At 38.4% G+C, this 20,993-nt stretch overlaps 1 protein-coding gene across 1 annotated transcript; it reads right to left on the reverse strand.

The window, feature by feature from the left end:
- Nucleotides 1-308: 308 nt before the first annotated feature.
- golga3 (golgin A3) lies at nucleotides 309-20,763 on the reverse strand. Its single transcript, XM_058775529.1, is given in 25 exon segments — nucleotides 309-2,449; nucleotides 2,931-3,085; nucleotides 3,179-3,343; nucleotides 3,431-3,553; nucleotides 4,071-4,132; nucleotides 4,135-4,202; nucleotides 4,505-4,644; nucleotides 4,764-4,880; nucleotides 6,586-6,783; nucleotides 7,580-7,723; nucleotides 7,911-8,127; nucleotides 8,399-8,493; nucleotides 9,024-9,287; nucleotides 9,567-9,644; nucleotides 9,745-10,113; nucleotides 10,335-10,496; nucleotides 11,471-11,608; nucleotides 12,339-12,541; nucleotides 12,850-13,156; nucleotides 13,684-13,795; nucleotides 13,898-14,607; nucleotides 15,792-15,904; nucleotides 16,987-17,253; nucleotides 18,528-18,817; nucleotides 20,583-20,763. Coding segments are annotated over 24 exon segments (4,509 nt in total). The 5' UTR covers nucleotides 18,670-18,817; nucleotides 20,583-20,763; the 3' UTR covers nucleotides 309-2,289.
- Between the last annotated feature and the right edge of the window lie 230 nt (nucleotides 20,764-20,993).

A 20,993-nucleotide genomic window follows, 5' to 3' on the forward strand; every position in this document is an offset into this window, starting at 1 on the left:
TCTAAAGTGTGTAAAACAGCCATTAATGAAAATTCATAAAAATGTGTCCTTGTTGCATGTGTTTACTATTATAATAATAAATTATGAATATTTACATGCAAGTAAACCTAAGCATATAGTAAGTACATGTAGTTAATTTATATTACTCCGTACACCTTAAAATAAAGTGCAACCTGTATAGCTTAAAGCTTAAGTGATATTACATTTTACCAATTAAATAAAAAGCAGAATGTGTATTCTAGCAACAGTATCTGCTATAATAACCGTCATCTAAAGAACATTAAATAGGAACAAAAGACAAAATGTGATCATTTTACAGAATGATTTATATTTTACACTCAATATGGTACATCCCATAAAAATGCCGAGCAAGCAAAGAATTAAAAGTCAAACTTTTTTCTCATTTATAAACACTGAACAGAAACTCGTGCTTTTAGTCAGTACAGTAAATAACACACAGTACACTTTCAGTTAATTAAAAACAGTTCCCTCCCTTTCACGGAATATGTATTAATCCTTTGAAGATACATGTACATGTTAGTGTGTAAAGCTTCATTTCCCATTATGTCTTAATCGTTTAAAGCAGTCTAAAGGTTATTACCATACACGGAGATCAATGTCATTATCTCAGAACACACTTAAAACAGTTCAAGCCAATTACGTGGTTAAGTTCAGCTCCACAGACACAACCGACAAATGGAGTTTGTGAAATAAAGACATCAGGGGAAAGACAGAAATATTACACCTAATTAAAATACATTATTCAAAATATATTTTGCACACATTTTCAATAATTAAGGCTGTAATGACAAACTATCCATGAGAATTTCAGGAAGTGAAAATGTTTTTAAATAAGTAAACATAGTATCAGGCAAAAAAAAAAAGGCAAAATCTTTCCATCAAAAAGTAATATTTTACATCAGTCCATACCTGAAAGTCAGTAAGCTTGCTTTCTTTTATCAATTGTGCAATAGAAGTCAACACCTTTCATATATATATATATATATATTATAAATATATACGTACAACACACTCAACAGCACTTTCGAGAGCACATTCAACCTATTTTACATTATTTCCCAACAGAAAAATTTCATTCAAGCTATACATTTTTAGTAGTATTTAAAGGTTTCCTTATTGGATTGATATTAAGGCGCAGCCCTAAACAGAACTAGTCGAATTCTGACAGTCGTCAAGACCTTTTCTATGAGATCTCACATCTGCGAACCGTAGGCAAAACCCAGATACTAGCTGATATCGGATGATCTAATCTATAATACATTACCCCGAACAAAAGGGCTACAACTTTCTCCCAGTCTCACACGTACATTCCTGGGGCTTCAGGTCCTGAGTTTCAATCAGAAATAGGCCGTAGTGCGAAGTATAATATTGTAAGCGCATCTTCAAGGTCGCATTATAGTCCCTTCAAAGAACAGTGGATCTGAGACTTATGGGTAAAGGAGTACACAGTGTGCATGTAGACAGGAAGTTGTCAGCATCGCTTTAGACTTGATTTGAGGCCTGGGAAAACTAAGAACGCTCTGTTTTTGGGGGAATCTGGGCTGATCTGTGCTCTAAAATGCGTGATTGATATGGGGCCTCGTATCTTTTAGTAGATAATATTTGCATTATATATTGCAGGGAACAGCTCTAGATCAGGCATTTGTCCAGTGATGGAATGAGAGGTCAGCTCATTCACAGGCACAGAGGAATGGAAGAACAGTTCAGCTGCTGAATTCTCCATGCAAGAAGTGAGAACTACAACCAAACGGATATGTAGTATATATATATATATATATATCTGACCAATCAGGTCAATAGGTCACTAGTTACTATAACACTGGAGTCTGGTGCCCTGGATGTTTGTTGTAAATCACATTTGTGTTTTTTTCTTCTTCACTTCTGCAGGACTAAGCAGCCTAGCAGTAGCCCTCACAAACCTCTTTCTGCACCTCTTATGAGATGAGAAAGAAAACAAAATCAAAGCTGAACGTCAGGTGGGCGACTACTGTGAAAGCGAGATAAACAGAACAGATAGATGGAGAGAGAGCAGCTCTATTTGTTCAACGTGAAAATAAATAGTGAACACAAACAAACACCAAAATGACCCCCGAAAATAAAGCTGTGGTATAAAGAAACGCTTCGTTTCACCCGAACAATCTTGGTTAGGAAGGGATAAAGCCAAATATTGGCAGTTGACAAGAAATAAAAGAAAGAAACTTAAAAGTGCCCATAGAGATAAAACGGAACTTTCTCCTCAGTTAATGTCTTTAAAGGATTCTTTGTGTATTACGAGGGCTGCATCTCATCGTTCTCTTCTTTATCAGGTGAATCGTTGATATTGTCGTCATGAAGCCCCAGTTTTTGGAGCTCCTCCTCTGCACTGGCCAACGACGTCACTGTGACCGTGTGTTCCTCCATCTGCTTCTGAAGGCTGTCCATCTCCTGCCTACAAGAAATGACCATCAGATGAGTGAGAGAGAAAGGAATGCCATCTGTTATGTGGTTGTGGTAGCTTTATTTATATGAAAAGGGAGGCAGGGGAGAGCAGGTTTGTGTCATTGGACTTCGGGTTCAAATTATAACTTCATTGTATATGTCTGGTACAAATATGTGGTGTTTTTTCAGGAATACAATGAATAGTTTCATCTATATTGTAACAACCTTTACAACCTAACAGCATTTATTTGAAACGTTACCTCTTCACTTTTAACTTTGATAAATTTCATGCATTCTTGCTTGAATAAAAGCATTAATGTAAATGTAAAAAAAAAAAAAAATGTATTTAATAAACTAATTCTGCAGCGTGAAAATGAATACTCAAAGCCACTATGTATAGGCCAAATAGAAGATATTCATAATAGGGAAATAAGTGATTTCAATCGTTAACTTGTTCTAATAGTGGCACAGTGTATGTGTGCAAGTCTTACTTTAGCTGTTTCAGACAGTTGTGGAGGTTATTGAGAGGTTCTTTATTGACGGATGCTGAGGGTTTCAACAGTTCGTCCAAAAGTGAAGCAGGAACAGGGCAGTCTGGGATTTTTACTGGAGTCACTGGGGTCGATTCCCCCTTTAAATCCATCCGCTGGTGTGGGGACAGAAATCAAGAGAAAATATTGAACTGCACACTTACAAACATCCATGTTGTCTATATTTCAAAAATGAGCATTAGTCTTACCTTTCTGAGCCTGCCATTTTTGAGGTCCTGTTTGAGCTGGTTGTTCTGTTGAAGAACAGTCTTCATGCTGTTCCTCAGCTCTGCCACTTTAGCCTGCAGCATGAATTTATCCTTCCGTGTGCCGTTGAGCTCTTCCTGCACCATCTCCAGCTCCACCTTTATCCTCTACAGATCATATCAAACAAAAAAGCCCAGAATTCAGAAGAACCATAATACATGTTCTGTCAACAGAAGCTGACTAGCGTATCCGACCTGTAGAGTGTCCTGCAGGGTGTCCATCTCTCTCTGGTGACACTGTTCCACCATCTCCAGCTGCTGTTTCTGCGTCTCGATCTCCCGCTGCCTCTGCTCCACCTCCCACTTCAGATCCTCCACCTGCAGGGAGACAGGAACACAGCATGCATGATATATAGTGACTCTGAATGAGAATGAGGGGTGGTCACAGTTCTACATACAGCTATCAAAACTCTTCAATAAAGCATTCAAAGCCATAGATGAAACTAAGTTGTGGTGGGTCTGTCATGTTGTTCAAATTTGATTTCGCTGTCAGAAAAAAACGTGTGCAAAAACTGTACTCATAAGGGTATAACAGCTTCTCTATGGCACTAAAAGTTGCATATTAATAGTTCAGACCCTTTAGGGGTTAAATAAGATACAATCTTTGCACATTTTTAAGAAAATGTCAAGTTGATTTGTATAGCGCTGTTTAACAGGAAAAGCAGCTTAATAGAAAATCATAACGCATCTCATAATATTTGCATTTAGCAGATGAGAGCTGGGCTCACGCTCTTAAACCTTGCAACCTGCTTACCTAGACAGCATTTTAAGGCATACCAGATGTTATATTGCGAGAGTGTAAAGATTCAAACAGTTGACTAGGTTTGTGTTATACCTCTTGGTTAGTGAGGGGCTGTTTGCTGAGCTCATCATCAAGTTGTTTTTGAAGGATCTGAGTTGAGCATGAGCATCAGCTAATTCCTCCTGGAAATGAGAAACCTCTTCAGAGTGCTTCTCATCTTGTGTCCTGTCAAAGAGAGAAAAATCTCTCACAAAACACACCAACACAATCTGAGAAGTCACAAACATCTGCTCTTTAAAAGTACCCAGAGAGGTTAATAAATCATAAATCAGAGAAGTTAATAAAGCAGTTTAGGCACTGAACTCCAACACTGCATTTATAGTTTCCCTCTTTCTCCATGTTAGCTCACAACCATCAGTTCATGACTGTAGAAAAGCTGGGCCTCGTGAAGATCTCTTGAAGTGTGACGGTACTTCTGTATTATGAGTTTCAGAGGCAGCTGTGATCATAAGAAAACACAGACTTACGCAAGTGTTTTAGCCTCTTTCTGCAGGGTTTTGATGAGCTCCTCTTTGGTCTGCAGATCTTTCTTGATCTCGCTGAGTTCCAGCATGGCTGCTCTGTAATGCCTGCGGTTATGGGCTGCCTCCAGCTTGGCCTCCGCCACCTGAACAAAGCGTACAAACACACAGGTCACATACATGCACGTAACAAAATAAACCAAAGCCTTCGGGAGTTCTCAAAGGGAACTGGAAACGCTTTGCAGCTGTTAAACCACGTATTAACCTGCTCGGTCAGATCCTTGACTTTTATTTTCTCCTTCTCCAGAGCAGCCTGCAGCGTCTGCACCAACTGTCTCATCTGCTGGTCCTCTTCTTCTTTACGCTTTAACACTGCCTGAACCTGAAGTGAAGGATTACTGAGATGTTAAAACAATGCAAAAAAAAGACTCTATTGATTAAAGAACAGTTTTGTGAACCTAAAAGGTACAACTCGAATTCCGGAAATGTTGGGACGTTTTTTTAAATTTGAATAAAATGAAAACTAAAAGACTTTCAAATCACTTGAGCCATTATTTTATTCACAATAGAACATAGATAACATAACAGATGTTTAAACTGAGAAATTCTACACTTTTATCCACTAAATGATCATTTCAAATTTGATGCCTGCTACAGGTCTCAAAGTTGGGACGGGGGCAACAAAGGGCTGAAAAAGCAAGAAATTTTGAAAATATTCAGCTGGGAGAACATCTAGCAACTAATTAAGTTAATTGACATCAGGTCTGTAACATGATTAGCTATAAAACGGATGTCTTAGAGAGGCAGAGTCTATCAGAAGTAAAGATGGGCAGAGGCTCTCCAATCTGTGAAAGAGTGCGTAAAAAGATTGTGGAATACTTTAAAAACAACGTTCCTCAATGTCAAATTGCAAAGTCCTTGCAAATCTCATCATCTACAGTGCATAACATCATTAAAAGATTCAGAGAATCTGGAGAAATCTCTGTGCATAAGGTACAAGGCCGAAGACCTTTGTTGGATGCCCGTGGTCTTTGGGCCCTGAGACGACACTGCATCACTCATTTGCATGATTCTGTCATTGACATTACTAAATGGGCCCAGGAATACTTCCAGAAACCACTGTCGGTAAACACAATCCGCCGTGCCATCTGCAGATGCCAACTAAAGCTCCATCATGCAAAAAGGAAGCCTTATGTGAACATGGTCCAGAAGCACCGTCGTGTCCTGTGGGCCAAGGCTGTTTGAACTGTTTCAAAGTGGAAAAGTGTTCTATGGTCAGGTGAGTCCAAATTTGACATGACAAGATTTGTTGGAAATCACAGACGCCGTGTCCTCCGGGCTAAAGAGGAGGGAGACCTTCCAGCGTGTTATCAGCGTTCAGTTCAAAAGCCAGCATCTCTGATGGTATGGGGGTGCATAAGTGCATACGGTATGGGCAGCTTGCATGTTTTGGAAGGCACTATGAATGCTGAAAGATATATAAAGGTTTTAGAGCAACATATGCTCCCCTCCAGACGATGTCTATTTCAGGGAAGGCCTTGTGTATTTCAGCAGGACAATGCAAAACCACATACTGCAGCTATTACAACAGCATGGCTTCATAGTAGAAGAGTCCGGCTGCTGAATTGGTCTGCCTGCAGTCCAGATCTTTCATCTATAGAGAACATTTGGTGCATCATTAAACAAAAAATACGTCAAAGACGACCACAAACTCTTCAGCAGCTGGAAACCTATATCAAGCAAGAATGGGACCAAATTCCAACACCAAAACTCCACAAACTCATAACCTCGATGCCCAGACGTCTTTAAACTGTTCTGAAAAGAAGAGGAGATGCTACACCATGGTAAACATGCCCCCGTCCCAACTATTTTGAGACCTGTAGCAGGCATCAAATTTGAAATGAGCTCATTTTGTGCATAAAATTTTAAAATTTCTCAGCTTAAACATTTGTTATCTATGATCTATTGTGAATAAAATATTGGCTCATGTGATTTGAAATTCTTTTAGTTTTCATTTTATTCAAATTTAAAAAAACGTCCCAACATTTCCGGAATTCGGGTTGTAGTTATGACATGTAGCATCACACCTGTAAGTTGAGCTGGACAAGATCTGCTTCTCGCTTTGCCAATGCAGCCTCTAGAATATTGGCATGTTCCCGCAACGCACTGTGGGATTTCCCAAGCCCGGAGAGCTTCCCTTTCTCATGCTCTAGCTCAAGCGTAAGCTTCTTATTAGCATCCTCCAGGCGACGAATTCTCTTCTTAAAATTTCTTGACTCTTGAAGCTGTGGGAAAAAAAGCATTTAAACAAAAGTTATCAGTGAAATTAAAAGAAAATGAACAAATCAGTAATCAGAGTTTATTAAATTATTGTACAGAATTACTAAAGATGTAAACATCTGGACAATAATAAACATCTAAACAATAATGGGGGAAAACGTACATGTACACAATCATTGAAATTTTTGAGGTCATTCAGATTTTTTCATTTAAAAATTAATACTTTTATTCAGCAAGGATGCATTAAATTGAATGAAAGTAAAGACTTTTGCATTGCTACAAAAAATTCCATTTCAATTAAATGCTGTTCTTTGGAACTTTCTATTCATTAAAGAATTTATCATCAAGGAATTTTCCACTAAATTAAGCAGCACAAATGTTTTCATCATTCATAATAATAATAATAATAATAATAATAATAATAATAACGAGAAATGTTTTATGAGCACCAAATTAGAATATTTGAATGATTAATTAACTACTATTATTATTTGACATTGAAGACTGGAGTAATGGCTGCTGAAAATTCAGCTTAGCCAGTAAAAGAATGTTACATTTCAAAATATCGAAAACAGTTGTTTTCAATTGAAAGAATATTTCACATATTACAGTTTTTACTATGTTTTTCATAAAATGAGATCAAAAGTGCAGACTTGGTGAACATCAAAAGAGACTTCTTTCAAAAATCTTACAGACTCCAAACTGATTTTCTGACCTCAGAAAATGGTGTGCATGTAAACATGTTAATTATTAAAAACCCATACAGGTTGTCTTACGGACCATTAATAAGTTTTCTCTCACCTCGTCTTCCAGTTCCAGCACTTTCTCCTGATATTCCTCCAGCTCAGTGCTAGTGAGGGTGATGACCTCCTGTAGCTCTTTCTCTAGCATGGCTTTACTCTTGCTCACTGCCTTCAGCTCTCCCTGCAGGGACTCCACCTTGGCCTGAAGCAATAACAACAAATACACATCAACTCGTTATTAAAAAAGAAGAGAAACTGTAGTTACACACAGCACCACTGGGAACGGTGTAAACTGGAGTTATATAAGAATTACAATCAAACGTTTTCAGTGTTTATGCTTCTCTTTTAACTTTTAGTATTTACATTGTAGACCATACGTAGCAGTTTACCTGAAGTTCTAGGCTATTTCCACCCTCTGAAACCTGAGCTCTGAGTTTTTCAAGTTCAGCCTCAGCTGTCTCTTTGGCGGTGAGGGTTTCCTGCAGCCTGCGGCTCAGAATGCCAACTGCATTCTCATAGGCCTTATGCTTGGCCTTCATCTCTTTCTGTGCACTGGTCAGATCTGTGCCTATTCGCTTCATCTTCACCTTCTGCTCTGAGATAGCCCTGGAAGAGGAAAGAGCAGCACATAACAGCAAGTTGGATGCAGTTTTTTAGTCTACTTCACCATCAGATGTTCCTCAGGGTCATTTTTAATTTGTTAAATAAATAGTTGAAAAATGCATTCCAATGCCTCATTGTTTAATTCTGAGATGCAAGATCACAAGCAAACACGCACTATTGTCTATATGTCACATCACATTCATGATGTCAAAGACTGAGCAGCGATCACTATGGAAACCCTTATGGCAGGAGAGGCGGTGTGATTGTGACTCACTTTCTGGCTTCATCTTGCATTTGTTCGATCCTCTTTCTCAGATTTTCATTCTCTTCTGTCACTGCCGCCAGCTGGTTCTGGTTAAACTGAAGGGACTGAAGCAACAACGTGGAGAGTGTCAAAATATGCTATTGCTCAAAAGTTTTTAAACAAATTACATATTTATTTGTTTGTTTATTTATTTATTTATTTTTTGGTGTCTTATGTTCACAAAGGCTGCATTTATTTGATCAAAAATACAGGAAAAACAGTGATATTACAAATATTACAATTTAAATAACTGATCTTTATTGTAATATACTAAAAAAAAAAAAAAAAAAATGTAATTTATTCCTGTGAAGGTAAAGCTGAATTTTCAGTGGTCAGTGTCACATGATCCTTCAGAAATCATTCTAATATGCTGATTTGGTGGTCAATAAACTTGACCAGTTCAAGAAATTTTTTCCAGGATTCTTCGATGAATTGAAAGTTTAAAAGAACAGCATTTATTTGAAATTGTAACATCATAACTGTCTTTACAGTCACTTTTGATCAATTTAATGCATCCTTGCTGAATAAAAGTATTAACTTGTTTAAAAAAAATTTCTGCAGCAGAGATGATCTTAGTAATGCAGTCGGTGTGTACCTGCAGTTGAGAGTCAAGTTGGTCTCTCTCTGTCTGTACGGATTGTAAATGGGCTTCCAGACCATTCATTTGCTGCTGGACTCTCTCCACTTCCTTCTGCAGGCGAGTCTGTTCCTGTTCTGCGCTCTTCTTTTCTCCATCCATTTTTAACAGCTCTTGCTTCAGGTCCTTCACCTCTGCCACCAGACGCTTTTTAGAAGCCTTCAACTCAGAGATCAACTGGTCTTTGGAGCTGGCATCTCTCCTGTAAGCTTCAACCATCACCTGCAATAAAGAGTAGAGCATATCAAGGACACTTCTACCAACTCCCATTTGCCAATTTTGTTGATTCGATAGCATTAGGTGTATATATTTTGGTGGTAGAAACTTGTCAAAACTAGTCTTATCCAGCAACAAACAAGTTTTTAATGCCTCACTGAAATCAAAATGGCCAAATGGAATTTCCTATGTTAAAGATGGGCTAGATCACTTGATAATGACAAAACAGAAAGGCATAAATCCAATGGACTACACTCCATACACTTTAAGATACCGAGATCATACCTTTTGCTGCATGAACTGCTCTTTCAGTTTCTGTGCTTGTTTTTTGAGGGTGCCATTCTCTTGCTGGAGAGCTTCAATCTTGTGGAGAGAAAGGAAAAATTGCAATCCGAACCCATTCTAACATCCTTTATTTAAAAAAAAAAAAAAAAAGCGCATTGCTCATTTTTAAACCTCTCACCTGGGTTGATTTAACCTGCACTTCCTGCCTAAGCTGGTCAAGAGTGTCTGACGCCACCAGCACTTCCTCTCCAAGCCTTTCCACTCCTTCATCCAGTTCGCTCTTATCAGCCCGTGCTGCCTGCAGAGCAACTTCCAGGACTATTTTCTCATTTTGGAGATACTGCAGGGTTTCCTCTTTAGCTGTGGTGTCAGTTTGTAGCTCCTCCAGCTGGGTCTGGAGCTCCTGGTAACGTGCCTCCAGCTGATTAAGGGCCTGTTCTTTGGTTTGGAGGGTCTCCTGAGTAGTGGTGAGCTGCTTCATCAGCTCTAGGTGCTCACGCTGAAGCAATTCCAGCTGGGCATCTTTTTGGGAGAGAATGAGTTTGACCTGGAAGGAGAAGAATCAGTTATTTGAGTCATAATTAGGAGATGCTTATATTCCACTCAACATATTACAAAAACGTCCCTGTGGAGCAACCTGTGATTAAGAGTCTTGTTCAAGAGCACAATGGTGATGGGTTTGAACCTACAACTCTTTAATTACCAGGTAAGAATACTAGAATACACCACAAAAGACAAATGGGGTAGTGTGTGTGAGCATTTAGTTACCTGATCGAGCTCTCTCTCCAGTGTTGTGGCTGTGTTGGCAAGTTTGAGAAGATGCTCTCGCTCATCTTCAAACTCTTCCAGTTTACGCTGAAGATCTTCCTCCACCATTGACTTTGCCTCCTGGATTTGATAGATGGCCGCTTCTTGAGTCAACATGTCTACCTGGATAACAATCAGTAAATTAGTATGCTTTTTAGATTTAATCTTCATTCAACTTATTCCTCATTTACTAAAGTAAAAAAAAAAAATTTTAAAAGCACACTAAACTGGCGTGTGTTTCCCATACAATGACGTAACTTGCTGATTAACTACCATAGTGCATTGCATTGTTGTGGAAACAAAATACCAAGTCACGTCTGTTTCCCGGTCACACGGTCGTATCTCCGTCGTTTGAACCACTTTAGTTCAAAAATATAGGGTCATTGTTAATGACATCACACACATGTGGTGGAGTAATAACTTCTGCTATTTAACTTATTAGAGATCTCTAAGATGCTGCTGTTTTGAACATGGCACCTGATGACTAATTTACTATTTTGTCATTTTGCTTTATTTGATGTTTGATTCATTGCGGGTTCCCTCTTACGTCATACTCCGTGGTGCCCTTGGGCATTTGTGCACATGCTCACTCTCACAAAAACGATGCTTATGGAGGTCGTGCTAAAATACATAGATTAAAATGCATTTATATTTAGATAGAATGGAATATTTAGATTGTACTGCATGTTTGCTTGCTTATTGTGCCCAAAGAGCATAATTTATTTGAGCCCATATGTCTTACCAAGAAGAAACTATGCTTCTAACCACAGTTCAAGAGCTGTAGTTCCAATCCAACAACGGAACTTGCGACCATAGTTGGCTTTTGGGAAACGCACCTCAGAAAAATTTATTTCAGTCAGTTTAATGTAATGGCATAAATATATAAATATAAATATAAATAAATAATGAAAGAAAGCAAGCACGCTAAAGTGTGAAAACGTGTGAGTGTGAAAACACTCAAGCGAATTCAGTGCAATATAATGACAGGTCTGATTTCAGAGAATATATGATCCTAAATTTGCCAGCAAAAAAAGACAGTATGTCAAATTGACAGAAAGAGACTAAATGAGGAAAGAAATAGTGTTCGTGTACCAGACCTCTATACTTTGTAGCTGCACAGCAATCCGTTCCTTCTCTTTTATAGATTGATGTTTCGTCTCTGTAAGTTTATGAGACAGAGTAACATTCTCCATCTTTAGATTTTCCAACACTCCAATCTGAGTCATCTGACCCGCCTGAAAGTAAATATATAAACAAATACACAATACAGATGGCCATTTTGCATTTGAAGCTTTCTGATAAACACAGGTTTTTGAATACATTCACACTATCGCTTAAAGGTTTAGGGGTCAGTAAGATTTATTTTTTGAAAGAAATTGCTGCTTTTATACAGATGGATGCATTAAATTAATGATAATAAATTATATAAATAATAGTTACAATAAATGCATTTCTAATGTTACAAAAAAAATTCTATTTTTAAAAACGCTGTTCTTTCTATTCATTCAATACTGAAAATACAAAAATATTAAGCAGCACAACCACTTTCGGAATTGATAATATTGAGAAATGTTTCTTGAGCAGAAAATCTGCATATTGGAAAGATTTCTGAAGGATCATGTGACATTGAAGACTGGAGTAATGATGCTGAAAATTCAGCTTTGCATCACGGGAATAAATGACATTTTAAAATATATTACAATAAAAAAACAGATATTAATATTAATAATCTAAATATATTTTTGATCACATAAATGCGGCCTCTGAGAATCTAAGAAACGTTTTTAAAAATCTTACCGACCCCAAACTGTAAGTGGTAGTACACATATTATGGGTAAACAAGTTTACACTCAATTGCACTTCACCAACAACAAATTTGCAAGATTTAAAATGTCTTCAACCTTCTGTAAACAACATTACATTACATTTTTGAGCTCACAACATGACAATAGCGGATCATTATACCTGTATGTTTGCCATCTCTCCCTGCAGTCGCACTCGTGCCTCCTGTGCCACAGTCAGTTGCTGCTGGTACCAGAGGCGGAGCTGCTGCAGGGAGTCCACCTCTGCCTGCGAGGTCTTCAGTCTGCTCTGCAGAGCGTTCCTCTCACTCTGGACCCGCTGAAGCTGTGCTTGTAGGCCTCCCATCTGCTGCCGCAACTCAGAGACTAAGTGGAGAAATGATGAATAATAATTCTATATATTTACTCAATATTTCACTTAATTTTGTGAACATGTACTCAGAAGTCTAGACTTCTGTTAATCAGTCAACTGGGCATAGTTATGAGTTTTTTAAACCAGACAACTGGCCAAATTTTTCAAACAGTAACTTAAATACTTCCCAGTGCATTACATTTACTAAAATCTGGAACTAGTGATCAAAAGGGATATTACCATGTTAACCATCCTGAGTAATTATATACTGAGACTAATATCCCAGAATCAACCCTGACATTATCTACCACTTCGTCTTCACCTGTGTTGTCCTTGGTATTCAGGTTCTGCTGCATCTCCTCAACTTTGACCATGAGCCTCTGGTACTGCTCTTCAGCCAGCTGCAGGTCATTGCCCAGCGAGGCCAGGCTGGCATTCTTCCCCTCTAGATCGCCCTGGAGATCCACCATGGCCTTCTCCAGCGAAGAGCAGCTGGAGCGTAATGTGGTGACTTCAGAGGTGAGAGTGCTCTGCTTCTCCTGACTGGCCTGGGTCTGCTCCACCTGGGCCTGCAACTGAGCAGTTACTGTAGCCAGCTGGGCCTGGAGCTCTGTCTTTTCTTTCAGAGCCTGGAAATGGAGGAAGCTTTTAGATGATCCATGTGGTTGCAACCACATTTTAAAGAAGTATGTTCTTTAGAAGTATATAACGCTAAATAAATAAACAGGCCTTTTTTTGCTTTTGTTAATTGTATAATAAATAAAAAGAAAACAAATAGATAGAATACAAAAAGATTAGAGAAGCTAGTGTTTATTATTATTATTATTTATTTTTTTAAAGAAAACAAAGCAGTTAGTAAATTAATAGAGTGCAAGTCTAAAAGTGCAAGTCTTTTTTTTTTTTTTTTAAAGAACAGAATTAGAATAGAGAGAAACAAACAACCTTAGAAGGTTGAGAAGATTTTTTTAAAAAGTTAATTTTATTCAGCAAGTTGTTGCTGTGCATGATTTATTTACCATGTATAAGTACATTTTGTAAATACATAAAATAAATAACTACAAATATTTAAACCACTCTGCTCTCTAAAACATGAGCATCAGCCATTAAAAAAATATATAATAATGGCCAAATACTTGGGACTCTAGTATTAACTCACCTGATTGGCCTCGGAGGAAAGAGACTCCAGTTGTCCTTCTAACCTCATTTTCTCTTTCAGCACTTGCAGCACCTCATCATGAGTCCCCATCACAGAACTCCCATACGACACGCTGCAAACGCATAATTCCACAGTCATCATGAGGGTGTAATGGGCTGGTTTCAAGACAGATAATGACATCTAAAAAATATTGAGGGAGGATATTTACTCATACCTGCTGGAGAAGCTGTCCCTGCGACTGCGAGGCTCCACGCTGCCCTCTCTTTCCTGCTCCAGCTCTTCCGTGTGCCTCTCTTCAGTGGCTGCCTGCAGGACTTCCTGCAGTGATGGAAAGTGGCCCATGGCTTCTGCAGCAATCTCTCTCCCTTCGACAGTATATGGAGCCTTTGGCCGGTTCACTAATGCAGCTAACATATTATATGTCCCTGTAGTAGACACGCTACTATAGGACGAGCTATCGCTGTCATTGCCATCAGCTTTGAAACCTGATTCGCTACCATCCACCTCAGAGACGTTGTCTCTGATTTGCTGAGATGATTCCAAGTGGGCGTTGGTCTCGGAACTGATGCTGATTTCCGAAACTGTGGAGACTGAGCTGATGGTGGAATGCAGAGAGCTAAACGACGAGTCGGCAGACGCTGAAACTACCCCACCAGATGCATCTGTGCTTTTAGCGTCGGATTCGGGAGTTCTGTAGTCGGCGAGAGAGTGGATCTTGTTGGAGCGAGATGATTTGGATTTCTTCTCCTTGCTGGAAGGGATACCCAGGCTTCCCAGTTTGGGACCACGAGGAACGCTGGTGCGTAGGAAAGAGTATTCCTTAGTCATGGCGACAGTACTGGCCCGCGGGAGACCCTCGGGATGGAGCATGAGCTCCGGGTCCAAAGTGCTAAATTGGCGGCTCTTAGGAGTGGAACGCCGGGTCTGAAAGAGACAATGAAATGAAGATTGAATGCAATAAGACATGTAAAACTGGACAAACACAGAACGGTTCATCAATAGGGGCTTTCGCAACGCACAGTTCTAGTAACTAGCCAACATGGTGGTTCCCAGAGAACCAATTTTTCCCTCGGGCCGTTTTCCTGGTTGCAGGAACTCTGAAGCGGCCGACAGAAATGTTTTTATTCACAGCATCTACAAACGTTAACAACAGGTGAATGCAAGACACCGTGTGTCGTGTGTTTCGTGATAACGGAGATGGAATGTAAACACACAATTTATGCGACTGAAAGAGCAAAAAGTTGAGCTAAGAGATGAAATTTTGCAGTGTTATCATAGAGGCTGTGAAAAGAACAACACTGCAGACAACAGGTAAATGCCCTTATCGCTGTTTTCCCTATTCATGGAGTTTTACATGGCTTTTTAAAAATGCCGGGTAGCCAGTGTTTCGTATTCATTTGGCCAATCAGCTTGTGCTTATGTCACCGGTAGTTCCTATAGAACTGTTTTAGACCCTTCTCTGAAGGAGGAGCTAATTTAGTTCCCCCAAGGCGTTCCTAGAACTAAATACGTTCCTAGTTCCAGTAGTGCGAACACGCCAAAAAGCTGGTACTTCCACCAACAGTCCTAGGAACTATGAAAAGGTTCCTCTGGTGCGAAAGCCCCAAACGTGTAACGTTAAGTCCATCAAGTCCACCAATGGCAACATAAAAAAAATTATAATAATTATCCAAAAATTATTTGCTCACCCTCATGTTGTTCCAATCCAGTTTGACTTTCTTTTTTAAGTGGAGGAAAAAAATTAATAAAAACAACAACTAAGGTGAATAACCCAAAAAGCAATAATAATAAGCCAATGGTTCGGCATTCTTGAAGTCAAACTTAATGTGATGCTTCTTCATGTGTCATATTTAACATCCGTTTTTCACAAAAGATATAATATGACTTCAGAAGACATGAAATATAGCACACAAGTTATGGGGACTACTTTTTTGTGCTTTTTTGGAGATTGACAATTTCCATTCAATTTCACTGCAAGGAAAAGGTTTCTTTTTGAAAGTCGAATGAGGGTGAGTAAATTATGCCAATTTTCAGTTTTTGGCCAACTACTCATTAAATTCAATATCAGTCATTTCACAGAAACTGACAGTTCTCATTTGCTGACTCACTCTCTCAGTGTGCCGCTGTACTCTGTATTGTTTGAGCTGTTCCTCCAGACGCCGACGAGCTTCCTGACGGATTTTTTCTTCATTTTCCATCTCCACAGATGGCTCTTTCGATGCTACAAGAAAGACATGGTCAATAAAAACACAAAAACTCTTGCAACGTAAAAATAGGCAGGTGAAAAGATGAGATTGTCAACCAAGCAGTACTGGATTGAACGCAACAGGCTATTGATTATACGAGAAAATAACAGCTCATCAATACTGAAACATGCTTGGTTGACAATGTCTTTTCTAGGGATAGGAACTGACAACTGGTTCCATTTTTAAAAAAATACAACAACTGAATGGATCTGTAACAAAATGGTATATACACAGGCTTCACTTTACAGACCTGTTCGACGCAATTGATTGCATTGAATCAAATTATTCATAATTTCAAATGCAATTAATTGCACTTAACAGGTCTATGTAAATGCATATTTGGTGGGAATAGACTGATAAAAGTCATTTAAAAAAAAAAGAAATTTAGTGGTATATTTTTTATCTGATGTTTTTACTGCTCTGAAAAATCTGATCTGAATAATAATTAGGCTGCTAAGGGTCTTCCAGAGCAAAATTATTAGAAAAATCATTCCCTGTAAAAGTGGAAATGGAACCAGAATCGTTCAAATGTCTTACGATTCCCATCCCTAGTCTTTAAAGAGTGAAGCTTCATGCTGGTCCTGGTACAGCAAACACCTTGTGAGCTCCGCAACCCATAATGAGCCATTCCAGCTGCCTTAGTCAGAAAAAGAGGAAAGCGCACTTGAGTTTCTGCGTCAGTTAGTTCTTATTAGTTCAGCCATATTTCACATCCAAGCTAAATTGACTTAAGATACACGATGTCTTGCCAGTATTTATGCCGTTCCCAGAAAAGCTTAACTTTTCCTGAATCACCAACCAGCTTGCTGTCATAAAGCGCTCACAATCACAGGAGAGACTAAATAGCCTTTTATTAATTCATTAGGTGACTTAATGCAATGAAGAGATTCCCACTAAAATCTCCAGCAAGCCAAAACGGAGGAGCAGGCAAAAACAGGGTACATCAAACGGGGAGGGTTAGCCTAAATCAGCATTAAAAGCCAAACTTGGGGGGAATTACGACACAACGGGAAGGGAAGGGGGTGATTCGGGGGTTTATCCAGTATCGTGTGCTTACACAATTCAGTCTCCTGCATAGGAATACTTAGTCTGAGCGATTGCAATGCGTCACCCTTGTGAACAGAGCCCTCTGCAAGAGCTGCCTCAGACTTCTCTAGGCTGTCAGGGAAAGAGGCCACACCTGGATCCAGTTCTGCGCTCAGAGGGGAATCGGGAAGGCGGCTGCCCGGGGATGGAGTTGCCAGAGGTGGGGTGCTGCCTCCGCGAGTTTCCTGACCCTCCACCACGGCCTCTCCGTTTGGCAACAGCTCTGCTTTGACATGACCTAAAACAAAGAGAAGGGATTAAACTAAGTGATTTTTTTTTATATTTTACATGCAAGTACAACATATCGATCAGTACGGATGAAATATGACGCAAAAGTAAAGGTTTTCGGGTTTATTACAACTTAGTTAAGCTTAATCTCACCTCACCTATGAACCCCATTTATTACTATATGGACCGAGTAAAATTACTGACTGGTCATTCAACAATTGTAAGCCTAGAAAATTAAGTTTTTAGTGAATTTAAAATGATTCAAATTAAGAAAAATTTAATCAAATATAAATTTTTTTTTTTTTTTTTAAGTGCTACCAAAGATAGCTTTCTTTCTTTTTGGTAAGAATCACTCAATGCAAAAGCAATTTGGTAAGACTTTACAGTAAGGGTCCCATTAGTAACACATTAACATTTACAATAATACATGCAATACAATTAATAAAGTATTTATTGATCTTATAATATAGCTTTTCACTGTTCGTTCATGTTAGCCCAAAACTAATGCATAACTTATGTTAACAAATTATACCTTATTGTAAATTGTTACCAACAATTCTCTAGATAACACTCGGTCTCATTCACAGGCATATTTGTCATCCGTAATTAATTTATTCCACAGAGAGAAGCATCCAATAACAAAATGAAGTAAATAGTCCACTATTAAGTTGAATCATCTTTTCATCTCATGCATAATTTTTTGCATATTTGTCAAAAGCATTATTCATTTCTTTATGGGTAAAACGTTACTTTGCCTACCTTTAAAGCACTAGCCCAAATGAGCCAGCTGATATCTAGGTTAAGAGGTTATGTCTAGTGCTTTTTGGTCAAACGTGATTAGCAACCTGAAAGCTATCTTTTGCGCAAGTCTTGCAGAACAAGTCAAACAGCCTAATCGAGCTACAGTGACAGTTTAGGAAACTTACACTGAAAGTGGGGGGAAGTTTGTGGATATATCTAGAAAAACACACTTCTTTATAAGGTAACAAATGGCACTGGAAGAAGTGGGAAGAAAAAAATCATCATCTCAAAGCCAAGTGACGCAGTAAACAGCAAATGTTCACTTTGAAATCTTTCCAGGTTTTGAATGAGCACAACAAACAACTTTCAAGCATAGGATTAACAGTGAATCCTGCACATTTTGAGCATAATTTGTGCATAGCACGAGTATAAAAATCCATCTATTACAACTCAGAAAGTACAAATTAACAGCCTCAATGTTGATTAAATCAACCATCTAACTGCAACAGAATCTGTCAAATTTCATCCCAAAAGAACACTTACCATTAGGGATTTTATCCATTACGAGGGATCTCTCCGGCTTCAGAGACTCTACAGTATTGCTGTCTGGATCTTTGCCGTGCTGTGCGTCCGGCTGCTGAGGCTTGGCCTCCACTGAGGCTGTTTCATTATTTCCATTTTCCATATTTCTTGAACCACAGATGCTGCTCTAGCATCCATGAACATGAGCTGGGTCTCACTAGTGCAATTAACTTTTACTTCATGCTCTGTAAACTTTGGTTAAGACTGCAGGCTGGCCTGGATGGTGCAGACAGCTCGAGTCCTCGGTGATCCTGGAGAATGGAAACATAGTTTAACTCATCCCTACTGTGAGAAGAGTTCAAGATTTATTGCTCAGTTAAAGCAAAATCAGCAACAGCAATTAATCGCTGATTTATCGTTTAGTCACAATGCTGATGCTTTGAACTCATCTAATGGTACGATAATTACAGGGATGTTTTTCCAGAAGCAATGTGGGATTAAATGATTTAAACAAGGAAACAATGCTGACACATGTCATTTTTACTGGATGTGGCACTAGCAAGTTCCCCTCAGTAAACCACAAGTTGTTTTTTCTCTATCCTGCAAAGATTAAAATAACAGGCTTTGTCTTTGACATAGACTAGCCAGCTAAGCCACACCACCCCATTTTGGAGAAAGAAAGGCAAAAGCAATTCACCCAATTTAAAACTTTTAACCTAGGAGTTCAAACAGAAGTAGCTTCAAGTGATCCTTGAGACAACGGGACAAAACCTGTTCCACAACTTTCCCTGCTATTAGCACTCAAAGCAACAATTATGAAATGAATCAGTGATTATCACTTGAATGTTCTGATTTTCTCTTTATTTATTGAAATTATGACATTACATTATCATTCACTCCAACTTAAAGCACCTGCCCTCCAACTATGACTTAATACTTCATGTAGATTAAAATTATGTGTTAAAAAGTAATATAAATGTATCTTATGAAGAAAAGCAATAAAATATTTCTCTTTTATTAGGTTTCAATTTAGTCAAAAATAATGAACAAAGTCAATAAAATTTTAAAAAACAAGCTCCCATAAAACTTTAATACATTAAAAACAATGTTTTGACCCAAACAAGGGATTTGTCTTTTATTAGGTTTCCAATGCATTGGTTAATTGTTCTAGTGTTTAATGCATGTGTGGTATGCACAATATGTTTTAGTCAACACAGATATCCATCAACACTTTAAGATGTCAGCACTAAAGTTTTCAAAATTAAATAAGTCTGCTTTAAATTCATGCACTGAAGTGAATGTTTCATTTGTCAATATTTATGATAAGTGACAGGTGGTGATGACTCATAGTGAGCTGTAGGCAAGGGGGAAAATAACAGAAAACTGAAGTAGTAGGATACTGAACATAGTCTTTTTTATCAGTACTGTAGTTCATTTTGTTCTAATACTCAGAAATCGGTGAGCTTAGTGTCATGGTACACTAGTAACTGACAAAACATGATTTTTTTCATTGTAACACATCAGTGTGCTGGAGTAATAAGATTTCTGTGTCACTTAAGGTTGGATGATTATACTGACCATCAACACGAGACTAACTACAGAATAGTGCTATTTAAGATACTTAACAGACATCTGGCATGCAACCAAAAGCTGACATGACTGTAAAATCAACCCAAATATACTCATTTTAAAAATCACATATGGACAGATCAGGCTGTCAACAGCGTGTTTGATTAACTGTCACTTTCATCTTAGAGAAAATATCTCTGACTTTAAGGAAACTGAAATTGAAAGCACAGCCACAAACAAACTAATCATAACAAACAATCAACAGCACGGGAACGGCGAAAAATAACAGGACATACGGTGTCAATTCGAGTTTATTATTATAAATCTCTGATCTGATTAGCATCAGCCTTTAGCCACTTAGCAACATCGCACGATATCCAAAAACCTTTAGCAACTGATACGTGACACTGACACACGACCTCGCTTCTGCAAAGCTATTATCACTTGAAATGGTGAGTAATTAGTGTGGTGATAAGAAGAAATGATAAAAAATAATTAAGCACCAACCTCAGACGTGCTCCTGCCTATACTACGTGGCTGTTTAGGTTCCGTCCTTCCAACAGATCCGACTTGCTACGTTTCCTCAACAATAAAGGTTCCGCATTGCTGCGTAATAAAGCGAAAACATGCATAGATTTTAAAATCCCGCTATAATGATGTTTATAATCACCTCATTTCACAGTAATGAGTTAATAACATTATATCGTTACATACCTAAATTGTTAACTTCTTATCTAAACTATTTATACATTATGCTGCAAAAGCTGTTTTTCTGTTATATACAAATCTGTATCATTTTAAATGGTTTAAATTCTACTATCAAATGAAACAGAGCTGTCTCATGGTCTCCATATGATACGCTATTAACCAAGCAGAAAGCTCATAATTGTCCCATTAGGCTTGTAAATGGAAGCCAAA

The sequence above is a fragment of the Onychostoma macrolepis genome, chromosome 05 (assembly GCF_012432095.1).
Source record: "Onychostoma macrolepis isolate SWU-2019 chromosome 05, ASM1243209v1, whole genome shotgun sequence".
Classification (NCBI taxonomy): domain Eukaryota; kingdom Metazoa; phylum Chordata; class Actinopteri; order Cypriniformes; family Cyprinidae; genus Onychostoma; species Onychostoma macrolepis.